This window comes from Gavia stellata, chromosome 17 (genome assembly GCF_030936135.1).
Source record: "Gavia stellata isolate bGavSte3 chromosome 17, bGavSte3.hap2, whole genome shotgun sequence".
Classification (NCBI taxonomy): Eukaryota; Metazoa; Chordata; class Aves; order Gaviiformes; family Gaviidae; genus Gavia; species Gavia stellata.
Window position 1 is genome coordinate 5,706,024 of NC_082610.1, and position 19,720 is coordinate 5,725,743.

At 39.0% G+C, this 19,720-nt stretch overlaps 1 protein-coding gene across 1 annotated transcript in view; it reads left to right on the forward strand.

Moving 5' to 3' along the window:
- Positions 1 to 19,720, forward strand: part of NELL1 (neural EGFL like 1) — a 299,127-nt gene that overhangs the window by 228,889 nt on the left and 50,518 nt on the right. Inside the window, exon 15 of the mRNA XM_059825833.1 lies at positions 3,280 to 3,375. Coding sequence (XP_059681816.1) covers positions 3,280 to 3,375 — 96 coding nt within the window. The remainder of the gene's footprint in view (positions 1 to 3,279; positions 3,376 to 19,720) is intronic.

Below are 19,720 nucleotides of genomic sequence, written 5' to 3' on the forward strand. Positions count from 1 at the left end.
TCTTGTCCATAAGGCATAGGTGCAAAAGTGGTGTAAAGATTTCTTTAATTAATCTCTTCTGCTAAGGGTGTAAAGGAAAAATCTCATTGTTGGAAATGAATGACTTGCGATAAAATGTTCTAAAAGGCTTGAGCCAGAGGCAGAACTATTAGAGAAAATAGTTCAAATAAGTGAAGTTTGGTAAAATTGCTAGCAATTGAAACTGAATTCCTATTATTAGAGGTATTGAGCATTCTTAAAATTCAGAGTAGTGCTCTCAGTACTGCATATAATACTGTGAGCTCTTTATCTAGCAGTTAAGGAAAGTAGCCTTTAGACAAACATTTTGATTTTGTAACTACATTCTGAGATTTGTGGTTTTGATGTTCCCACTTCCTGCAAGCCTACAATGCAGAAATTAGAGGGTTTGTGGAAGAACCATCTGGGGAACAGCAGGATAATTCTGGCACTCTTCCTTGGGGTTTTCTTTTCTGGCAGAAAAATATAAGAATGAACCACCTCCCCCAAATCCACTAAAGCCTGAGCAACAGAGACAGGCACAGTTAGTCTGTATCGCAGAGGGTTTTTCAGCTTCTGCAAAAATTGAAAAGGAGAGTTGAATTCTTTCCTTCTGCAGCCATCGCCCAGCTTCTTCCCCAACTCCATCCTCCCTCCGACATCCATGTAACAAGCTAGTGCCTGGGTGACTCCTCTTGTGCTGGGCAGTACAGAGTCCCCTCTTACAGGAACCTGTAGTACAGCAATTCCTCAGGGTGTCCCTGTAGAGATGTTGGTGTTTTTAAGTTGCTAAGATGTGACACCTAAAGGATAGGGGAATTTCAAAATGCTCGACAGTTAAGTGCTAGCACATCTGGATATGCATACAGGAGGTGTGTCTTGATAGGGATACGTAGGAAGGAATAGAAAGAAAGAGAGAGAGTTTTGACCTGTGGCAGGCGTCCCAGTCTTGCTCTCCCAGATGCGAATAGCACGCTTGGCTGTGCCTGTAGGTGTCAAGACCTGGCTGCTGCACTGACATAACGCAGTTTTTGCACTAATGGGAAATCTTTTACGTGTCTCGTAAGCCTTTCTCTGTTAATAATCTTAAAAAAGAACAGAAGAAAACACTACCTTACTGAGCAGACCTAGGAATAGGATTTATTGCAAGAAGCGCACATTTCACATTAGTAAGTTGGTAGTATCGGTTATGGTGGCAAAGAAAGTGAGAGCTCTAACTGAAGCCTTCTTACCTACCTATCCCCATCAGCTCTAACAGCTTTCGGTGGACACGCGTGATGGTTAGAGACAATAAACATTTTCTTTTTTTATGCCCTTTATGACTTCTTTTGTTTTAAGAGCCCCGTGTAGTTCTTTCCCAGTGCAACGTGGCACATATTGTGGATGAACTGTTTGCTTTTTTGCCAGTATTTTCTTTTTTTTTGCCCTTTATGTCTGCTCTGCCACAAATTCTAGTTCTTTTGATGTCTCGCAGAAATGTATTACTACTTCACAAAAGTCTCTGCTTACTCTCAATTTCAAACCTGAAAAAAGTAGATGAAGAATTTAACTTGCACCTTCTCCGAGAATGCCGAGACTAGAAATGAGCAAACGTTCTTTCAAGAGCTACGGAGGGCATCTTTTGAGTCTCACTGTGTTTTTCATGTGTTTTCCAGCTGTATTTCATATTGGTACTTTCAGCTTTCTGCACAGTTAAAGTTTTCTACAAATATTTATATGCAAAAGATCACAGAATGCTACTCTTGCATCATCTTTCTCTTTTTCCCATACAGTAGAAATTGACTGGTTTCGAAATAAATATATTTCAGAAGATTCCCATATGGAGTGTGTGCATTGATGAGCCGGAAGTGTACTGGGCAAGAGCCATGCTTTCTCCACGCCACTGCCTTGCACCAGTCACAGGAGTTTTTATGATGTTCTACTGCCATCTTCTCTAAACGACTTAGCATTCTTCTCCCTGTGTTGTCCTCCATAAAACAGTTACAGCATGCTGCGAGTTATATATTTAGAGTAAGGCGGATCCGTCTATCAATTCAGTCAAGAGATATGATGATGTGCTTTTTTTGCCTCTAAGTGATTAACAATTGCAAAAGATTCTTTTTAATGCTTAGTACTTTATTCACTTTATTTTTCTTTTTAGTGCACTGGAAAATAAATCTTAAACATTTCTTCTGTTATCTAGCACTTTAAGCCTTTTCACGGCATTTGTAACATCTCTTTGCTAACACTCCATCTGTGATTTTAGCTTGCAGAAAACACTTTGCAATTCTGTTATTAGCTTAGATGCAGAGAGCTGCTGTTTAAATATTAATTGTAACTTCCCTCATAAGTGCAGTCAAACCCACTGAGTATCTTGTGAAGCTCAATAAATATCGAGGAGAGGGTGGGGAGTGTGTTGTGGGTAGGGCCTGCTCTTAGTCTTAGCAAAGGTCTTACTTGAGTTAACAGTGCAAAAAGATCACGTCCTGATGCCCGCTGTTTCCTTTCCTCTTCTTACCTCGGTTCCCCTCCTTGTACACAGACAACGAACAGAAAGAAAAAAGAATAATGTTAAACTGCACGCATACTTCTTGCACAGTCAGTGGACTTCCTACTAAACCTGCTATAAGTGGGAGGACCACCACGCAGTGCTGGCAAGAAAAGATGCGAGATCCATCGTTTGTTTCAAATCCTAGTTGTTGGACAAATGCGCTTCTAAAGTACTTGTGTATTGCTCTGCCAAGAATCACACCTTAGTAAGAGTCATTATCTTGTGGTTGATCCTTTCTCCTCTGTTTTCAGTCATGAGCCTCACCCTGTTTCATGTCTTGATTCCGCAAAATGTATTTTACACTTAAAAATAAAAAATAGAAAAATATTATGTGGTTACAGACATTTTGGTGAAGTGTAATTGATAGAAGTGAGAAATATAGTAGTTAACACCACTCTGACCAGCCTGTTTTCTGTGGATCACCAGAGCATTGTAATTGTAATACTTACATTGGGTATAATTCAAAGAAGATCAGCCCCGTTAAAATTGTACGTTGTACTTTTCCCTCTCTTCTTCTTCCAGATGGTTATTAATCTTTTATTGGCGAGGTGGTTTGCCTACGGTGTAATCTGAGATTTTTCCTCATGTCATTTGAGTGCGTTACTTCTCTTTGGGTTTGCAGGTGGACTGAATGTTAATATATTGAATTCTGTTAATTGCTTAGAATTTAGATGTTCTTCTTAGTATCCTGATAATGTATAATAAATTTTTAAAGAATTAAGTAGTACCCACATATTCCTTTTCTTTTTCAGCATTCTGTGAAGAGGGGTGCAGATATGGTGGAACTTGTGTAGCCCCTAACAAATGTGTCTGCCCTTCTGGATTCACAGGAAGTCATTGTGAGAAAGGTAAAGCTTTACTGAAATACACCTCCTTCTTTGGTAATGAGAAATATTATATGCTGAATTAAGAAATAATTACCTTCCATTTAATCGTTCTGCTTGATATTTTCTCGTCATTGAGGATACGACTGTTCCATAGCTGTCTTTTCCTAAGTGAAAGCTAGTCTGAAATTAAACATGGAAAGTTTTAGACAATCAGGGATGTATCTGCTTTTGCTTCCAGTGGACACTTTCAGTTAATCAGAGAGGACGGCAAATGAAAAATATTTACTCCACCAATTTTCATAGAATCGCAGCCTATTAAAATATATCTCACTAGTGATGATTTGATTCTGCCTTTTCCCAGATTTTTTCCGTTTCAAGATTTGCTTCCGACAGCCTCAAAGGCCTACCTTTCTGTTCGTTTCACAAAGATCTGGTTCCTTGTCTACCTTAAATGAGAAGGAAGGGATCTTACAGAATTCCATGGAGGACTTATTAGATTCTTTACACAGCAGATGTGGGATTTTATTTTGGTCTGTATTTATTGAGGTTGTCTTTCACTTAAATAACCCAATGATAGAGGTTTTTAGTGTTGCGTGCTTGTTAATAAACTTTTTGCACTTGCCTTTACTGGTGGAAGTAAAGTGGATTGTTAACGCAGATGCTAGTATGGATGACATTATAATTGATGAGGTTTTTTTAAGGAAGAACAACAAAAAAAAAAGAAACCCAAGAAATAACTGTTAAGTTAAATCACTGGAACCACTTGTTTACCAGAGATTGTTCAATAATTCCTGTGTAGTGGTGTCTGTTTAATACATGGCTTTTCCACTGTAATACAAAGTAGTTTAAACCCGGTTGTCAACAAATCTGCTTTGAGTAGCTTCTGAAAACTGCTGAAGCTTTTTATGGATGTAGTCAAATCACTGCATACTAAAATCCCATCGTTTCTAGTTGTCAGCATTGTTTCTAATTGTTTGGGAATTAACCAGGATGTTAATATTTTCATACCATCTTGAATTAATTTGAGTACTGCATTTTTTTTTGCCTGTAGTCTTTGGGTTCTTTGTCTTAAATAGAACTAAGCTTCCAAGCCTCCTGACATTCAGCAGTAAGTACTGGCCATACACATGGGGAAGTAATACAAGAAGTACCTGTCCTAGAGCCCCACCTGCCATAGCTCCCCAGCCTCTAATCCTGCTAGTTATCCTCTTCCATGTATAGTTTGCTCATTCCTTTCTAAAACATCTATTATTCAGAGGGAAGAGTACGTTCAGAGGGATGCATGATACCGGAAATGGTTGCTGTGTATGTGAAAATATGGCACTGCAAAACCAGTACCTGCATTGCCCAAAGGTGCCCTGCCTACCCCGGGGAGCCAGTGGCTTTAGGCCAGCTTTCAGCTCGACTGCCTGTGTTTCTTTCACCTGTGAATCTTAGAACTACCTTTTTTTCTTATAGCTGTAAAGGGACTTCCATAACTAGAACACAGAGGCTTTAAACTGTTGAAGGGATGGTTTAAAATTGATAAATGGATGATGTGGCCATTGTTGACTCCCCTGTTTTTCATGTCTTCTGTACTGTTTTAGTCTAAAATATGAGTTAGCACACCAGGTAAAGGAAACGTGGCAGGCATGGTTCTCTCATTATATCAAGAAATTTAGAGGTAGATGCCAGAAGGAGCTAGCTTCTGTGTATAAAATCTATACAGCCTGAAGTAGAAGGAAGTTTATTTTTTGCTTTGAAGATGTGTAGGATTTAGCAGTATGCTACAAGTCAAGCTAATGATGGTAACTTTGAGAAATCTGATGTGCAAACTGATTTGAGAATGAATAGGACTTTGCATATGAGAAGTTGTCGCATTTCAGTTGTGTTAGAGGGTTTGAAAACTTCAGCAGATAGACTTTACATCATATGCACGTTTCAGTGGCTAAGTTCATATCACATCTATGTGAGAACAGCTTCAGCCATCTGAAGGTGCATGTCCTGGAAAAACTAAATGTTCGGAGTAGAAAGGTGATGAACCACCTTTGAAACAGGCTTCCCTTTGCTTACCTGCTTACTCCTCAAAGATGTAGCGCTGTCAGGAAGAGGAGGCAGTTCAGTAAAGACTTCCCTCGTAGTCTCACTGTGGTTTGCTGCAGTATTTTTAGAGGACATCTAAACTATTTGAAAACCATGTTTGTTTGGTTGGTTTTTCCCCCCCTGTTGTCTGTAATGTTAGAAATAAGCACTTAATTATATTTAACGTATGGTAGCACTTCCTCAACCATTATGACATAGACCGAAGATGGTGAAATGGTGGGACATCACTTGAAATCAAAGCTTAAATATTCCTGGTAAAACCTCGTCTGATGGAAGCTCATGGTGAACTGATGCATATCAGAAGTAAAATGATATGTTTGGGTAATGTATTCTATTCACCACGGTGCATTTAAAAATGTCCTTCAAACCGACAACACAGCAATTCCTTATACATTATTTGTGAGCTGAAAGGACTTGTCACTGCCTAAAAACAGTATGACCCAAATTGGCTTCAACATCGTGTAAAGGGAAAAATGAACCAGTAATTAGAATTATTGTCGAAAAGCAGGTGTGTTTACTTCTCAATATGAATCATATGTTACTCATCGTTTCTGACTGCCTGGTTGAAACGATGGTATTAGGTTAATTAAAAATTCAGAGATATTTGAGAAGGATAGGATTTATGTTGGTAATTTACTCAGGTGGAATTAAAATACACGTTTAAGGCTTATGTACAAATACATAATTCAACATGCTGCTAAGAAGTACCACCTCTTGCCAGTCGCTTTGCCTGAAATGAGGCATCATTATAAGAGTTGTGGGGCTGCCTTTTCTTTTTGAAGGTGAACTGCAAATTGATATCCAGAGATACTGTCAAGTAATTCCTCTTTCCATCCATTCTTTATAATGCTGTTTCTTTAAGTATGTTCTTGATGCTTCTTACAGCTTTTTTTGTCATTTTCTATTTAGGATCTGATTTTATCTTCTAATCAATTTTTTGTTTGTTTGCTTTGTGTTTAGCTGGCCAGGGCTGAAATCAATGATCTCTGTAATCGTTACCATTTGTGATCATATTTAACACAGTTGCGATACCTGTGCTAGAAAGTTTTTGTGTTAAAATTTTGCTGATGTTACTGTATGGTTCCAGCATGTACGTGCCTGATGGCTGAGCTGGAGATATGCATCCTTAACTGTATGTAACACCGTTGGCTTAAGCCCAGGTGCATCCTTGGCAGGGATCCCTATTAAAGGCTTGAGACACATTTTGGTGGGCTGAGAGGAATGCAAACAGAGTACTCCGTGCAAGTTGTTGGCAGCATGGACTCAAATGCCCTAATTTTCCATCCCGTGATGTTTTCTTCATTTCATATATTTGCAACATTTAAAACAAAAAAAAAATCCCATCATTCCTTAAGCTGCTTTTCTCTCTCTGGACGAGCCACAGGCCGGCGGAGTGTTAACATTGGTTTTATAGGCAGGGTTCACCGTTACTCTGTGTTTGTGGAATGTTAGTCTCTACTGCCACTGGTGAAGTGGTGAGGATGCGATAGGCAGGACGATCTACGATACCAAAGGCAGGAGTAAAGAGATGATTGAGTGCCTAGAAATTGCAGGCATTCCTTGAGTACCTACCTGCATGCAGTAGAGTCCTGCGTGTGAGCCTAAGAAATACGTGCCAACTTCTGTACAGCTCTGGGATGGTGACCAGAGGTGGCAGAAATTTCAGCTAAGGGAGTTAGTCACCATATCTGTCTGTACAAATCATAACTTTGGACAATGAGCAGGAAACAGCAGGAGGGTTGGAAGCAGTGGGTTCCCAGCTAGGGGTGAGTCAAGGAAAGTGCACTGTTTCTCCAAAAGCTGCAGGAGGGCTTTTGGCAGTGGTGGGGCATCGCCTCCAAAAGGGATTCAAAACAGTTGCACCACATCTTTGCTTCCCTGTCCTATGAAAGCTGCTGTCCAAGCTGGTACGTGATGAATGGGGAATATGATTCTGGTAGATTAGAAGGAGGTTGCGTAGGCTGGAGCTCAGAGTTGTAAATATTTTTGTGGTAGCTACATGTGTATTTAGAGTCTTTGTAAAGCACTGGAGAACAGTTTTCTCACAGAGTGATAGAATGCTGTCAAAGAATTACCTGCGGATTGTAAACAGTCAGACGCAAGGGTAAGACCTGACAGTGAAGAATCAGGATGTGATCGTTACCAGGGTTATTTTTTTTGTGTTGCTTTGGGCTATGTGTACAAAAGATTGTCTGATATTGGGGTGAGAGGTCATTTTTCAGTACGTACCATGGCTGAGAAATGTTCTTTGAATCCCAATAATTATATGGTGAGTGGAAAAAAAACCCCATAAAAATAAAAACTTGCGGTATTGCATTAGTTTTACATATGTATTCTTCCGTTCAGTCATAGATTTCACAGGTGTGCACAGCCTATATGAATGCCTTCAAGTATGCCTATACTTGAAGTTGGTTATGTCATGTATACGTCATGAAAATGATGAGGCCTTTTGCTGATTTGTTTTATAATAGCTGGCAGTATCTGGAGTTGCTGTCTGAGAAGGTGCATACTTTGTGTACTCGTCTCTTGAATTGCTTCTTCTGGAATATATTGTCTTCTGCGGTCCTTTGGGTAAAACTCCCTACGGTCTGTATTCCTTTGGACCCTGAAGATAAAAAAAAAAATGTGAGAATTGTATTTCCATGTGCTAGTTCTTTGATTCCTGAGCTGGATCAATCTTTAGGTGTGTAGCTATCAAAGACATTTCTGTTGAGGAACCCGGTTTAAAAAAAGTAAGCAAACAAAAACCAAAGCAAAGCAGAGAAAGAGATTTTTCAGTGTGTACGGTAAGCTAAATGTCAAAACTCCCTACCTTTCTCTAAGATGTTTTGTAAAATACGAAGAAAGGTTTATTTGGGGAAACAAACCAGCTGTGCAGCTGTGGGCACAAGGCTTTGCATGAGATTCTTTCTAAAGCCTCTCATTTCAAGGTGAGGCAAAGCTAGTGTTGTGCAAGATAGGAGGGATGAAGTGAACGATGCTTAGCTTATTGCAGAAAACAGTGGTTGTGGCTGATACAACAGTCCTGAGGGTGTGACAGATCCAGAGAAGGCAGATGCTCCAGGGGGCTGAGGTTACCCTGCTCCATTTGCTGCCAAGCTGTTTACAGCATTTGCCCCAGTGTTGCTTATTGCAAAATGGCAAGGGGTGATATCTTAATGTGATAGAAGGAACAAAGCTGTCATTTGTAAAGATATCAGGGCATAGATCAAAGAATATCTACTAGAAAAATCTGATTAAGACCGTCTCTGAGGATCAAGGGGACATCTGTTTACAAATCAACAAATAACTCTCAGTGGAAGAAAAAAGTTGTACTGCCCCACGCTGCTAAGGCAAAGAAAAGTGAAAACTCCCAGACCAAGAACACCATTTATCCCCCCCAGGTGACCATAGCATGGGAAGACTGGACTTGTTTTTGTAGTGCTTACGCTGTCTCATATGCTGTAAAAGTTTAGTTTTAAAAGCCAGGAAAAAAAGTAAGCAGACTCTGGGTTTGGGTTTTGTTGGTTGTGTGTGTGGGTTTTTTGTTGGGGTTTTTTTTTTTGGTGGTTTGTTTTTTTTTTTTGCAAGGGATATTTTTATGTTGCTGTATAGTTTATTTGTTATATTCAGGTGTCTGAATCTATATGTTTTTGTTTGTTTGTAATGAAAGGAGTATCTGCTATATTAATCTTCTATGTTAGCTGAGATGATATCTTGACATGCCAGCTAACAAATGGTTCTAATATTTTAATGTTTTATTATTTGTATGACTTGTAGTCATAAAATATCTCTTTCATAGTCTTTTGACTTCATGAGGGACATAGTTGTTTGGGTTTTTTTTAAGTCACAGAAAATTGGTTTGTGTGGGTTTTTTTTTTTTTTTTTCCCTTCCCTTTGGTCCCCAAAGCTTGCACGTAGAAATTGGGTAGTATTATATTGCTTATCCTGCCTGGGATTATGCTTGCTATTCTAGGTTCCTTCAATTTGAATTCCTCCACTCAAATTCCACTTTATTCACCCTGACCAATGTCTATATGCCAGCTGGATATGTCAGGTGTTACTGGAGAGTGCTGTTTTGACACTTAATTTGCATTTAGATTCATGCAAAACAATGTAATCAAGAGGTAATTTCTGTTGATCAAACTTCATAATGCACATAAGATCCAAACCTAGATTCTAAAAACTTTATTCTCTTGCCTTAACTTAAACATTAAGAAAAATACCTGTTTTCTTAACAGTCTTTGCATGCCATCTTTCTTTGTGTCCTAGCTCCTCTTCTGGATGGTCTTGGATTAATACCTTGTGAAGACCTGCTATAGAATTTATTATGGAGCTTACAAAAATAGCTGCTATGTTTTATTATTCCTTCGTACCTTAGTAGTGAAACGAAAATACATGTGATATTTAAAGAAATGAATGGATGTGACTTCATGAAGTCAGAGGCTGTGCATCTTCCTTTTGTAATGGAGCAATAGATTTGACTCCTTCACTGTGTCCTTCTTTCTGAAAAGCAGACAGTGAAAAATCTAGAGAGAAAATGACAGCAAATGCTTTGGAAGGGAAGGAAAAGAGTGGGAAAATTTAGGAGGAGATTGATGACTCGCCTAGACCTCCCGTGATAAAGAAGCAATTAACAGAAGGAGAAACTCCAAACAAAATTATGCCATCTCCTTTAGATTCAGGTACCCTGCCAAAGTGTTGGATGGCAACCTGTGTTTAATGTCCTAAAACAATCTCTGTTAGCAATTGTCTTGAAATTAGAGATGAGTGGTCCTTGTAGCAGTATGGGGTGAACTGACTGAATTTACATTAAATGTTGACTTTTTGATGTGGTGAAGACTAATAAACATAGCTTTCATAGAACCATTTGAAAGCAACATGGCTATTTAGTGCATCAGAATTTAGTGCATCAGAATTTAGTGATTCAATCAAGTTCTACATGAGAAACATCCTCTGCCACAGTTGGGTTGAACTCTGTGAAGTTTAAGAAGCACCGTTCAGGTGAATGCTTACATGAGCTATACCAGTTGGAGTGTCTCTGCAAGACAAGTCCTTCCACTAGACATGTTCTGTGAGACCCCATGTGTCCCCATTCCCATGTCACCAGCTGCATGTGGCAACCAGTGGAGCCAGCCAGCCGTCGTCTGGCTTGGAGTAACTTCCAGAGCAAAGCGAAGGGGGAAGTGAAGTGATAGTCCTTGTGTTTCCCTGGCGCTGGGCTGACTGCACGCACAGCTCCTTAGGGACCTTCTTGGCTAAGACAACGCTCCTGGAATTGCGCCTTACGCTACTTGGGCACTGTCGCACAGCGGCATACCTTTGTGAAGGAGAACTTGTCTTTCGGTGGTAGACATGCGTGTCGAAAGAATACGGTGCTTTTCCTCAGGTTGAATGTAACTGTGCAAATACAGGGATGCTCATATGGTTTGTTTTCATCATGTGCTTGGAAGATGCAGAGCACAGTGCAGGGGGTGAAGGCAGTATTCACATGCAAAAAGGAGGTGCCTGTCTTTCCTAGGTGGGAGAACGGCACGCTGAAAGGAATATAGGCTATTCTAGCTAAACAGGTAAAAAAATCTTAGGGCCTCTCTTTGCCCTCTACTTAGCACCTGGAAATTGCTGTGGGAAGGGAAGGGAGGTTTGTTCCTGTTTTCTTTATTTGTTTCAGCTGCTGCTAAACACAGAGCGTTAGGTGTTTATTCATCCATAGGTTCTAATTATGTACTACAGGAAGAACATCATGTTTAGAAAGAGACAGGTAAACAAAGCAGCAGCAAGCTCCTAAGCTCTAAATATGAAAGCCCCGTGTTTCCTCTGAATTTCCGACAGCCTGCAGCCTACGTAGCCAAATTTTGTGCATAAGCCTTGCTCAAACTGAGGCGTTGGAATTTGTTCCCTGCTGGAGGCCGTTTTCCTTTGGCCCTTTCTTGAAGTACTCAGTCCCTGACTTAGCGTTCATCCAGTTTATCGCCAGGAACATCTCCTACACCTTCTGTGCAGTCCTATCTGCTCCAGTTTCCTCTTGGATTCTGAGGACACAGGCAGCGGGATTTAAATCTGCGTCAAGTGGCAGAATCACCATCGAAAATACGAAAGAAAACGGAGAACTACAAAGCGCTCAAAAATGTGAGCAAATATTGATATTTGAGCAAATAGATGTATTCATATATTAATGAAATTTCCATTTTGCCACTAAGAATTTTTCATATATGAAGCATTTCTTGTGATATGTGCTGTGCAGAAAAGACAGTTGCTTTAAAATACCTACTTCATGATGAGTTAACTACAAACCATGTCTCATTTTACTATGATTAATTAAAAAAACCCAACAAGTCTGCTTTGAGTGCAGTGCAGTAATGCTAAATTTATAACCTAGTTTGTCAGGACATTCTGACCCCCTTTTTTGGTTCTTCCAGGCAGATGCCTACATCAGTGAAAACTGGAATAATTTGAAGGAGAAATACCAGAATAGGTAGTGGACTAATTAAATATTAAATAAAAACTACCTCAGTCTGTCCAACTACAGGCAGTATTTAGGAGACATTACTGAGTTTAATAAGCTTTTTGCCACCTTACTTCTCCTTACTAATAGCCTGCTCGGGACTGGAGAATTGACCATGAATATTTAAATTTTCTGATAACCTAGAAATAAAACTCGAGATCTGCAGAGCAGGCGTAGAGAAGTACTTACATTTTTTAAGACAGAAATCCTCTTGGTTTCAGTAGGAATTTCACCTGAGTGGAAGCCTTAGGATCTGGTGCAACTGAATTAGGTGAAATGAAAAACAAAGGGCTCTAGTGAAATAAAAGAGCGCTTAGAATGGGGTTTTTATGTGGAACAAGCTGTGTTAGTTGCAGTTACCAATGATAAACATGTCATCATTAACTCATTGATCTATGGTACAAACCTAACTAGCTAATCTAGGAACAAGATCCTATTCAAACTGGGTAGAGAATTCAGTCTCTTTAGAAAATTTGTACAACTCTGAGAATTTTATAATAAAGAGCCCCGTTTCTGCTGAAGTTTAATACAGTGAATACTAACATATTTCATGAGCGATGTCATTGAAGTTAATCAAGGTGTAGTGAGAGAAAATGTGCCTCAGTCATCAGAACCAGCATCAGAAAACAATTTCTTTTGAGAACTAATGTGACAAGTGAAAGAAATGGAGCAAACCAACATGCTGATGTTTTAGAGTTATTGTGTATTTAATTCTTAGAAAAAGTCAGTTTTTCTGCATTTTTGTCTTTTTTAATTTAAGATTTTTTTCCCCTGAAAAATTATGGAATGAGAAGAACACTTTAAGCTGATGGAAGTGATGCAACAGGAAAAAAAAGTAGGTGTAACCAGCAAGATCTTTTTCCATGTTGATAGGAATTCATCACCGCAAAAGCAATAGCCTCTGTGTGCTTTCATTGGGCTGACATTCAGAGGAAGAGATTGTGTCCCCGTTCATATAATCCTTGGAAAGCAAATAAAATGGCATAAATCACTTGTTCTCTTACGTGACTTATGTAGATTGCAGCTTAGGTACAATGAGGAGAACTAATCCAATTATTTTGCTTTAGGAGTCAGGGTGCAAGTGCGAGTTAAACCCTTGTTGAAGGGAGTGCCAACCTTTCTCTATTAACTGAGGTAGCCCCTGTAACGTCTACAATTGTGTTGAATTTCAGTTGAGTATCTGTTTTTGTAAGAGTTACAGCCATGGTTTTCAATGGTCTGCTCCACGAAGACTGCAGAATTGGGTTGTTGTTATACAACACTACAGTGAAGAAAAGCCTACAACAGGAGGAGGTGGCTCTTTGCAAAATCTGCTGAATTAAAATCAGTGTGTGGACTCAACAAGTCTGTCTTCTTTAGGATTGTACTCATGTACGTACAGAGAAGAAAAGAAATTGGAAGTTTTGCTGATATGGAACCTTACAAACTTTCTTGTCCCCTTCCAAAAGTTTTTCTGTACCGGGTGAAACATTTTTATTGTCTGTAGTCTGTTTAACAGTGATGTGTCTGTTCTGCTGCAGAAAGTACCTGATGTACCTGGAAACTCCTCTTCACAGTGGACTCTTTTATGGATAATTTAGCATATCTTGCCTGGTGAAATACCAAAAAATTAATACAGTAGTATCTGTTGGGTGTGAAAAAGGCCTATGAATCTATCTCCGAGAAAGTGTGGCATTAAAGCCTATTGCAGATTCAGAGCTCACGAACTGACTGTGCAGATTCCTTTTGCTTTTGTTAGGCTTTTGTTCATGCCTGTAAGCCACAGAGAAAGAGTATGCAAGATGTTAAATATAACTGTGCTTAATGTAAGGTACATATGAAGCATAAAAGTAACTTGGATTGTTCCGGTTGAATGTTTTCTTTGCTAGTTCCCTTGTGATTGAAGTAGCTTTGAAATAACAGTCATATTCAACCTCAAGGAGCTACATGTTAAAGTTATTTTCAAACTTTTTATAAGGTAGTGATAAAAATCTGCTCAGTCCTTCACATTTGCAGAAATAGAGTTCTTCCTAAAGACATCAATCATTTTTTTTGCTTTTAGAAAAAGAACCTCTGATTTAGCAACTCAGGCGGTTCAATAGCTGGAGTTTTCTACTACTTAAGCTGTATAACATCTGAATTATTTCTTTCAACATGTAATATCTACTAAGTAGATCAGTCATTTCAGAGACAAACACAAATGGTGGAGTTTTTATGTGAAAGAGTGAAATCCCCTTTCTTATTTGATTTTTTTTGAAAAGACATTCTCTGTATCCTGGCAATCTAATCTTTGGAATGGTACTCATTTATCTTTTGAATGAGACATGAAATGAAAGCCCTAAACACTTCTCATCATTAAAGATCCAGTTGAACCTGTATCCTATTTCAGCTCAGGTAATTACATCTGCCTTCTTTAGCAATGTCCGTCAGAGAAATTACTCCTTTGAAATAGCTGTCTGGCTAGCGTGGAGTGGCACCCATGCCTTAACTTCATAGATGGCTGCATTTCTGTGCTAGGTTACAGATCCTTACAGCTTTTCATGGCAATTACATGGCTTAAAATGTGAATGACTCTTAGGTGGAGTACAGGTATGTAGGTACGTGAGGGGGAGCTCAACTCATCCGCTGTCCTTCTCATTGCACTGTCTTGGAAGTAGTGGTATCTCCGATCTGGATGGCAGAGTTCACTAGGGCCACTTAGAAGTTCTTGCACACCTACCGCATCTTCTTCTTGTAAGCTGGTAGGCAGCGGGGCTCTTTGAGCTGAGAAAAGCCGAGGGGCACTCCAACTCTGCTTAGGAGCCCACGCATCACCCTTGTGTGTGCTGCAGCCACACAGCTCCTTTATAATAGACTACTGGTTTATTGCCAGCTTGGGCTGTAGGTACTCCTCAGTTTGAGAGAGAATAAATTGATTGTTCTCATTTCCAAGATAGTATTTCAACAAGTAGCCAGGACAGGTCTGTCCTTCCTTTTGCAGCTGAACCACTGACCTCGAAAAGCAAAGGAAGTTTTCAGGCTCAGAGTGAAATAGCGTTGTAGCCGTGAGGAGAAGGTTGGTTCTTCTCTTGAATGTTACCAAAATATTGAAACTGGTCTGCTGTTGATCAGTCAGAAGGTATGGCCAGCGCATGTATTTTACTTGCTTACATGACCAGTTGTGAAGACTGAATTCCTATGAAGAGATGTTTTATGAGGATCCCCTAGGTTCCTATTTGATACTTTGGAGCACAGGTGGTGCTACAGTATGGGAGAGGTGTTTAGCTATTGGTAATGGTTTACGTAAGGAAAAAATTCTCTTTGGCAATTCTTTGTGATGACGTTTCCCAGAAGGAGGCTGAATGGTTTCTCTGGGTTTTTTTTTTGTTTTTTTGGTTTTTTTCTTTTTACCATAGACTGAGTAAAGAATGTCCCATGAGCTGTGTCAACCCCTGCAGAAAGTAAGCTTAGAAGAGTGACAGGACAGTGTCTTTTTTTCTGCCAAACACTCACTCTGTCCCTCTCTACAACAGCTGTCCTGTCCACGTCTTGTGACAACCCTAGCTCTGGAAAGCCTATCAATCTGTCAAAAATTAATTCAAAACAGGGGAAAAAAAACCCCTCGGCATACCCCAACGGATTTTTGTTTTGTGTCTGTTACAGCTCAGGCAGATTGTAAATCCTACAGTTAATGGAAACAGCTTTATGGGATGGGAATTTCATTGCCTGCTAAAGCCTGTCTTTCCGTGCCCCACCTTTAATTGGTTTGGAACGTCCGACTCACAATTTTTGAATTCTTTCCTTTAACTGCGTGGAGAAAGTAGAGATTTGACTCATACCTCAGAAATTTTCTTCCATTTTCTCGTCTGAAACCTTGCTTCTCCTCCAACTTTTTATAGAGTTCACAGCTGATGCAGTTGTGAGATGCGTGTGCCGATAGCAATAAGAACTCCCTCAGCGGTCCCATTAATCATTGATAGGCCAGGGATTCAGATACAGTGTGATAATGCCTAGCTATTCCTAAGGCCTCCCTTTTGAGATGATGGAGTCGTATGTTTCTTTTTGAAGAGAGCTTTGATTTATTATTTTTTTTTCTCTACCTCCGCTGCCCCCATCTTTTCTCAGCAGGCTTTATTAGGTGTATTCATTACTGAATAAGATGAAAGAAAGTTGCATCTGTAGATGGATGGTGGTAGGTCACTGAGGATACAGAATCTGATCAATACTGACCAGAATTTCCTGATATCTAATGTCTGTCTGACTGATGTGACTATGGGGGATTTTTTTCAGATCCCTCCATGATATATAGCTTACAAATGTAAAAAGAATTAAATACAAAATTACACAAGAAGGAGGTAGTCCACTACTCCCTTGTCCAGCCGCTACCGAAACACCTATCTTTCTGTTAAAGTTGCAGGTTGCCCTAGTACTAGTAACAGTTTCCTTACTTGGGTGTTAAATAAATGACCTGGTGTGTTAAATGCATTAGTAAATCTTCTTGCTGCAATCTGCAAAATGAAATTGGTCACTTATTAGTCAATTTGCTGAATAGTTTAAACAGTGAACTCATTCACCGTAAAAATAAATTGCAATAGCTCCTTGGGAGGAAATTCTTCCAGGAGGAGGAACATCCAAAATGGGGAAATGTAATGCTTTATGACATTGTTACTGTATTGACTCTTGTGGAAAAGTGGAAGACACCTCACTTTATTGCATTTAATGTGATATTTTTCATGAATGCTAAATTCAGTCTAGCTGAAGAAACTTATATATACTATATTCACATTTCTAGACTTCATGTTTCTCTCTTCTTTACGTTACTGTATATTAAGCACCAGTCTTAAAGGGCATAGGCAGTTTTTCTAAGCCAAATTGAGAAATAAAATTAAGACAAAATTAAGGGAAGAATGTTGTGTTAATCAAAGCTAAAAATGACAAATTTCATAAACTGCCTCTGTGCGCAACAACAGATTTCACTTTTCCACTGAAGGAGGGATAGTATTTTTGAGACATGAAGAAAAGGGTCCAACCAAACCAGGAACTAAGTCCTTATTTTTTTTTCTTTTCCCTATTAGAATATATTGCTTTTGAGTACAAATCAAACGGGATACCTAAGCTGAAGGGCTGAGCATATCTGAACCATAATGTAAAACTCAAAATACTTTGTGAAGATATAAAGCTTTACAGGCTTTCTGGTTTCCATAACCTTTTGATTTATACTGTCAGTTGTACTGAAACAGGCTGAGAATCTTGACCTATTAAATTTGGGGAAGAGGGATTTTACAGAAACCTAATTTATCTGACAGAGTCATAAAAGGCTCTGTCAGTCTTTACCCCACTGAGTTGTCTTACACTATGAGTAGTCATATTGATTTCAGTTGTCTAGTAATGATGTAAAGTACAGCTCAGTGTAAGAGCAGGTGGCTGAAAATGCTAGCCAAGGATAAATTAATCCAAAAAGCATAATTAATAGAAGGAATATAAAGTGGTAATATGTATTCATAACAACATTTTGAAAGTAACATTTTATTCATAATATCGGAGTCATCTACCTGACATTGTAAACATCAAGATTTATAACTGTTGGGATATATTGTAACGTTGTGGTTTGTCTTTTTTTGTTGTTGTTGTTTTTTTAAATTTATATAACACTTAAGAGTTATACGTGGCTCCTTCCCAGGTCAGCAGATGATTCTAAACTTCTGAACTCAAGATGAAGCTATTGTTTGATCCTCCAAGTTCAAATTGTTCTAGTGAATGATTAAGCACCACCTGGAACTAGGAGGCACTGAAGACTTTATTTCGTGGCTCCGAAGATTTTGGCTGGGTCTTTACAAGAAAAACACTTGTATTAGTGTACAGTGTTGTAAAGTGTTTAAGGTGGAGGTGCAAAGAGAGCAGGAATGCCCTGTAATGTTGGCGTTCTGACATAACAGATCATGTGCGCACAGAAAATAAGTTATGCTTATTGAGGAATGTAAGCGCTGAAGCAAAACCTAAGAATGGAGGGTCTAATGCCAGTCTTTCTGTCTCGTGTATATCATATATATTGGCACATTACGTGAATATTTGTACTGTTTGGGAATGGTGCCACAAGTAAGGCAGCAGAAGCTTACTTAACACAGAGCGTCTTTTTTCTCGATGATATAGAAAAGCATACCATCTTTAAATATGTTTGGAGTGTTTATTTTTACAGCATAGAAGGAGGATAGAAGAAGGGGAAAAAAAAAAAACCCTGACATTCCTGAAAGCTGATAGAGGAGTTAGTGTAGACCATGCTTTATCAAGTGCATTGCATCCGATATGACTATATAGTCTGTTTATAATCCCATTTGGGGACTATAAACAAGAAAAAATATATTGACAAGTTACATATTTCAAGCAGACTTGAGCAGTAGCTTTGAATTTTGAGCAGGTCAGCCATAACAATGTAACTTAATTGTCACGTTGTTAATTTAAAACAGCATCTCTTCTGTTGTACCGTATAAAATAGCACTAATATGAGGGACCGTGGCAATTTATGGAACTTAGAGATAATTTCCTCTTTGGAAAAAACTGTTGATGAATTTGTCATATAAAAAGGGTGCGCATCATAGTTGTTTATTGATCTTAATAATCAGCTATTTTATGAAATTCCCTGTAGCTGTTCTCCTAAGACATCAGCCACGCACATTGCAAGGGAAGGGATGAACAAAGACCTGGTATAAAGTCATCACAAGTCTTGGGTTCCCTTCCACAAGTAAAGATCCTGAGAATTTGGTGAGGTCATCTTCAAGGACGCAGCTATTTTAAGACAGCCAGACAGAACATTTTCTTTTTCTCTGGGTTTTTAAAAACCAAGGTAAAATCTCCTTAAAAGGCAAGTTTGTACTGGAAAGATGGCTTGATTACTCTGCTATTAAGGGCTGACTTGGCTGTACATGGTTCCTCCTACTTTCAGAAAGAAAATCACAAGCAACCCCTTTAGTTGCACCTATATATTTTGTGGGCACGGAATGTATGTATAATACAGCTTGTATTTGACTGAAGTGACGTGTCTTTTAAGAACTCCTGAGAAAGGAGTGCAAAAATTGCTCGTAGATGTTGGCAGATAATCACAGTTTTCATGAATTCTCATTTATTTTTCTTCTACTTCCCTCTCAAAAAAACCCGGTGTTGTTGTGAGCATTCTGTTACTTCCAGAAATTAATTTGAAAGTGAGATAATCTAATCTAAATTCAGTGTAAATACAAATACTGCTAAAATATGCTTTCAAGACGAACGTAGGATGATATACGTGTACTGTGGGGTGTAGGTCATTGCGTGTTTTCAGAAAACAAGGATTTCTGTGTCTAAGTTACACATTACTAATTCTAAACCACAATTTGTGATTTTTGTGTACGTTTGCTCTATGGAGATCAATACAAGCAAAACACTGCACAGTTAACCACTTCTGATATATTTTTCTTGTGTTTTCTAATAATCTATAGCTGTGCTGAGACAACATATCCTAGATCTGTAGAATTAGGCAGGTGAGTCTGGCTAGCCTTCATGGGGAGGGATGCTTATATAGTAGTGAAGAAGTGGAATAAAAATCAGATTTTTCTAGTTCTGGGTTTTATCTGTGGTATAGCTTTGTGCACGTATATACATTTAGAATGGCTTAGGTGGGAGGGGATGGCTGACAAAGGACATAAGGGCTGCACCATCAAGTAAAAGTAAGTGAGGAAAAGAGAACTCATGGTATTTTTCATCTGGCCATTCTGTATGCATTGGTGTCAGAGGCAGCACCATTAGTTGCAACATCGGTGTCATGATTTTTCCAAGACCTGTGTTGTTTTCCCAAAATGTTGTTTCTCTAAT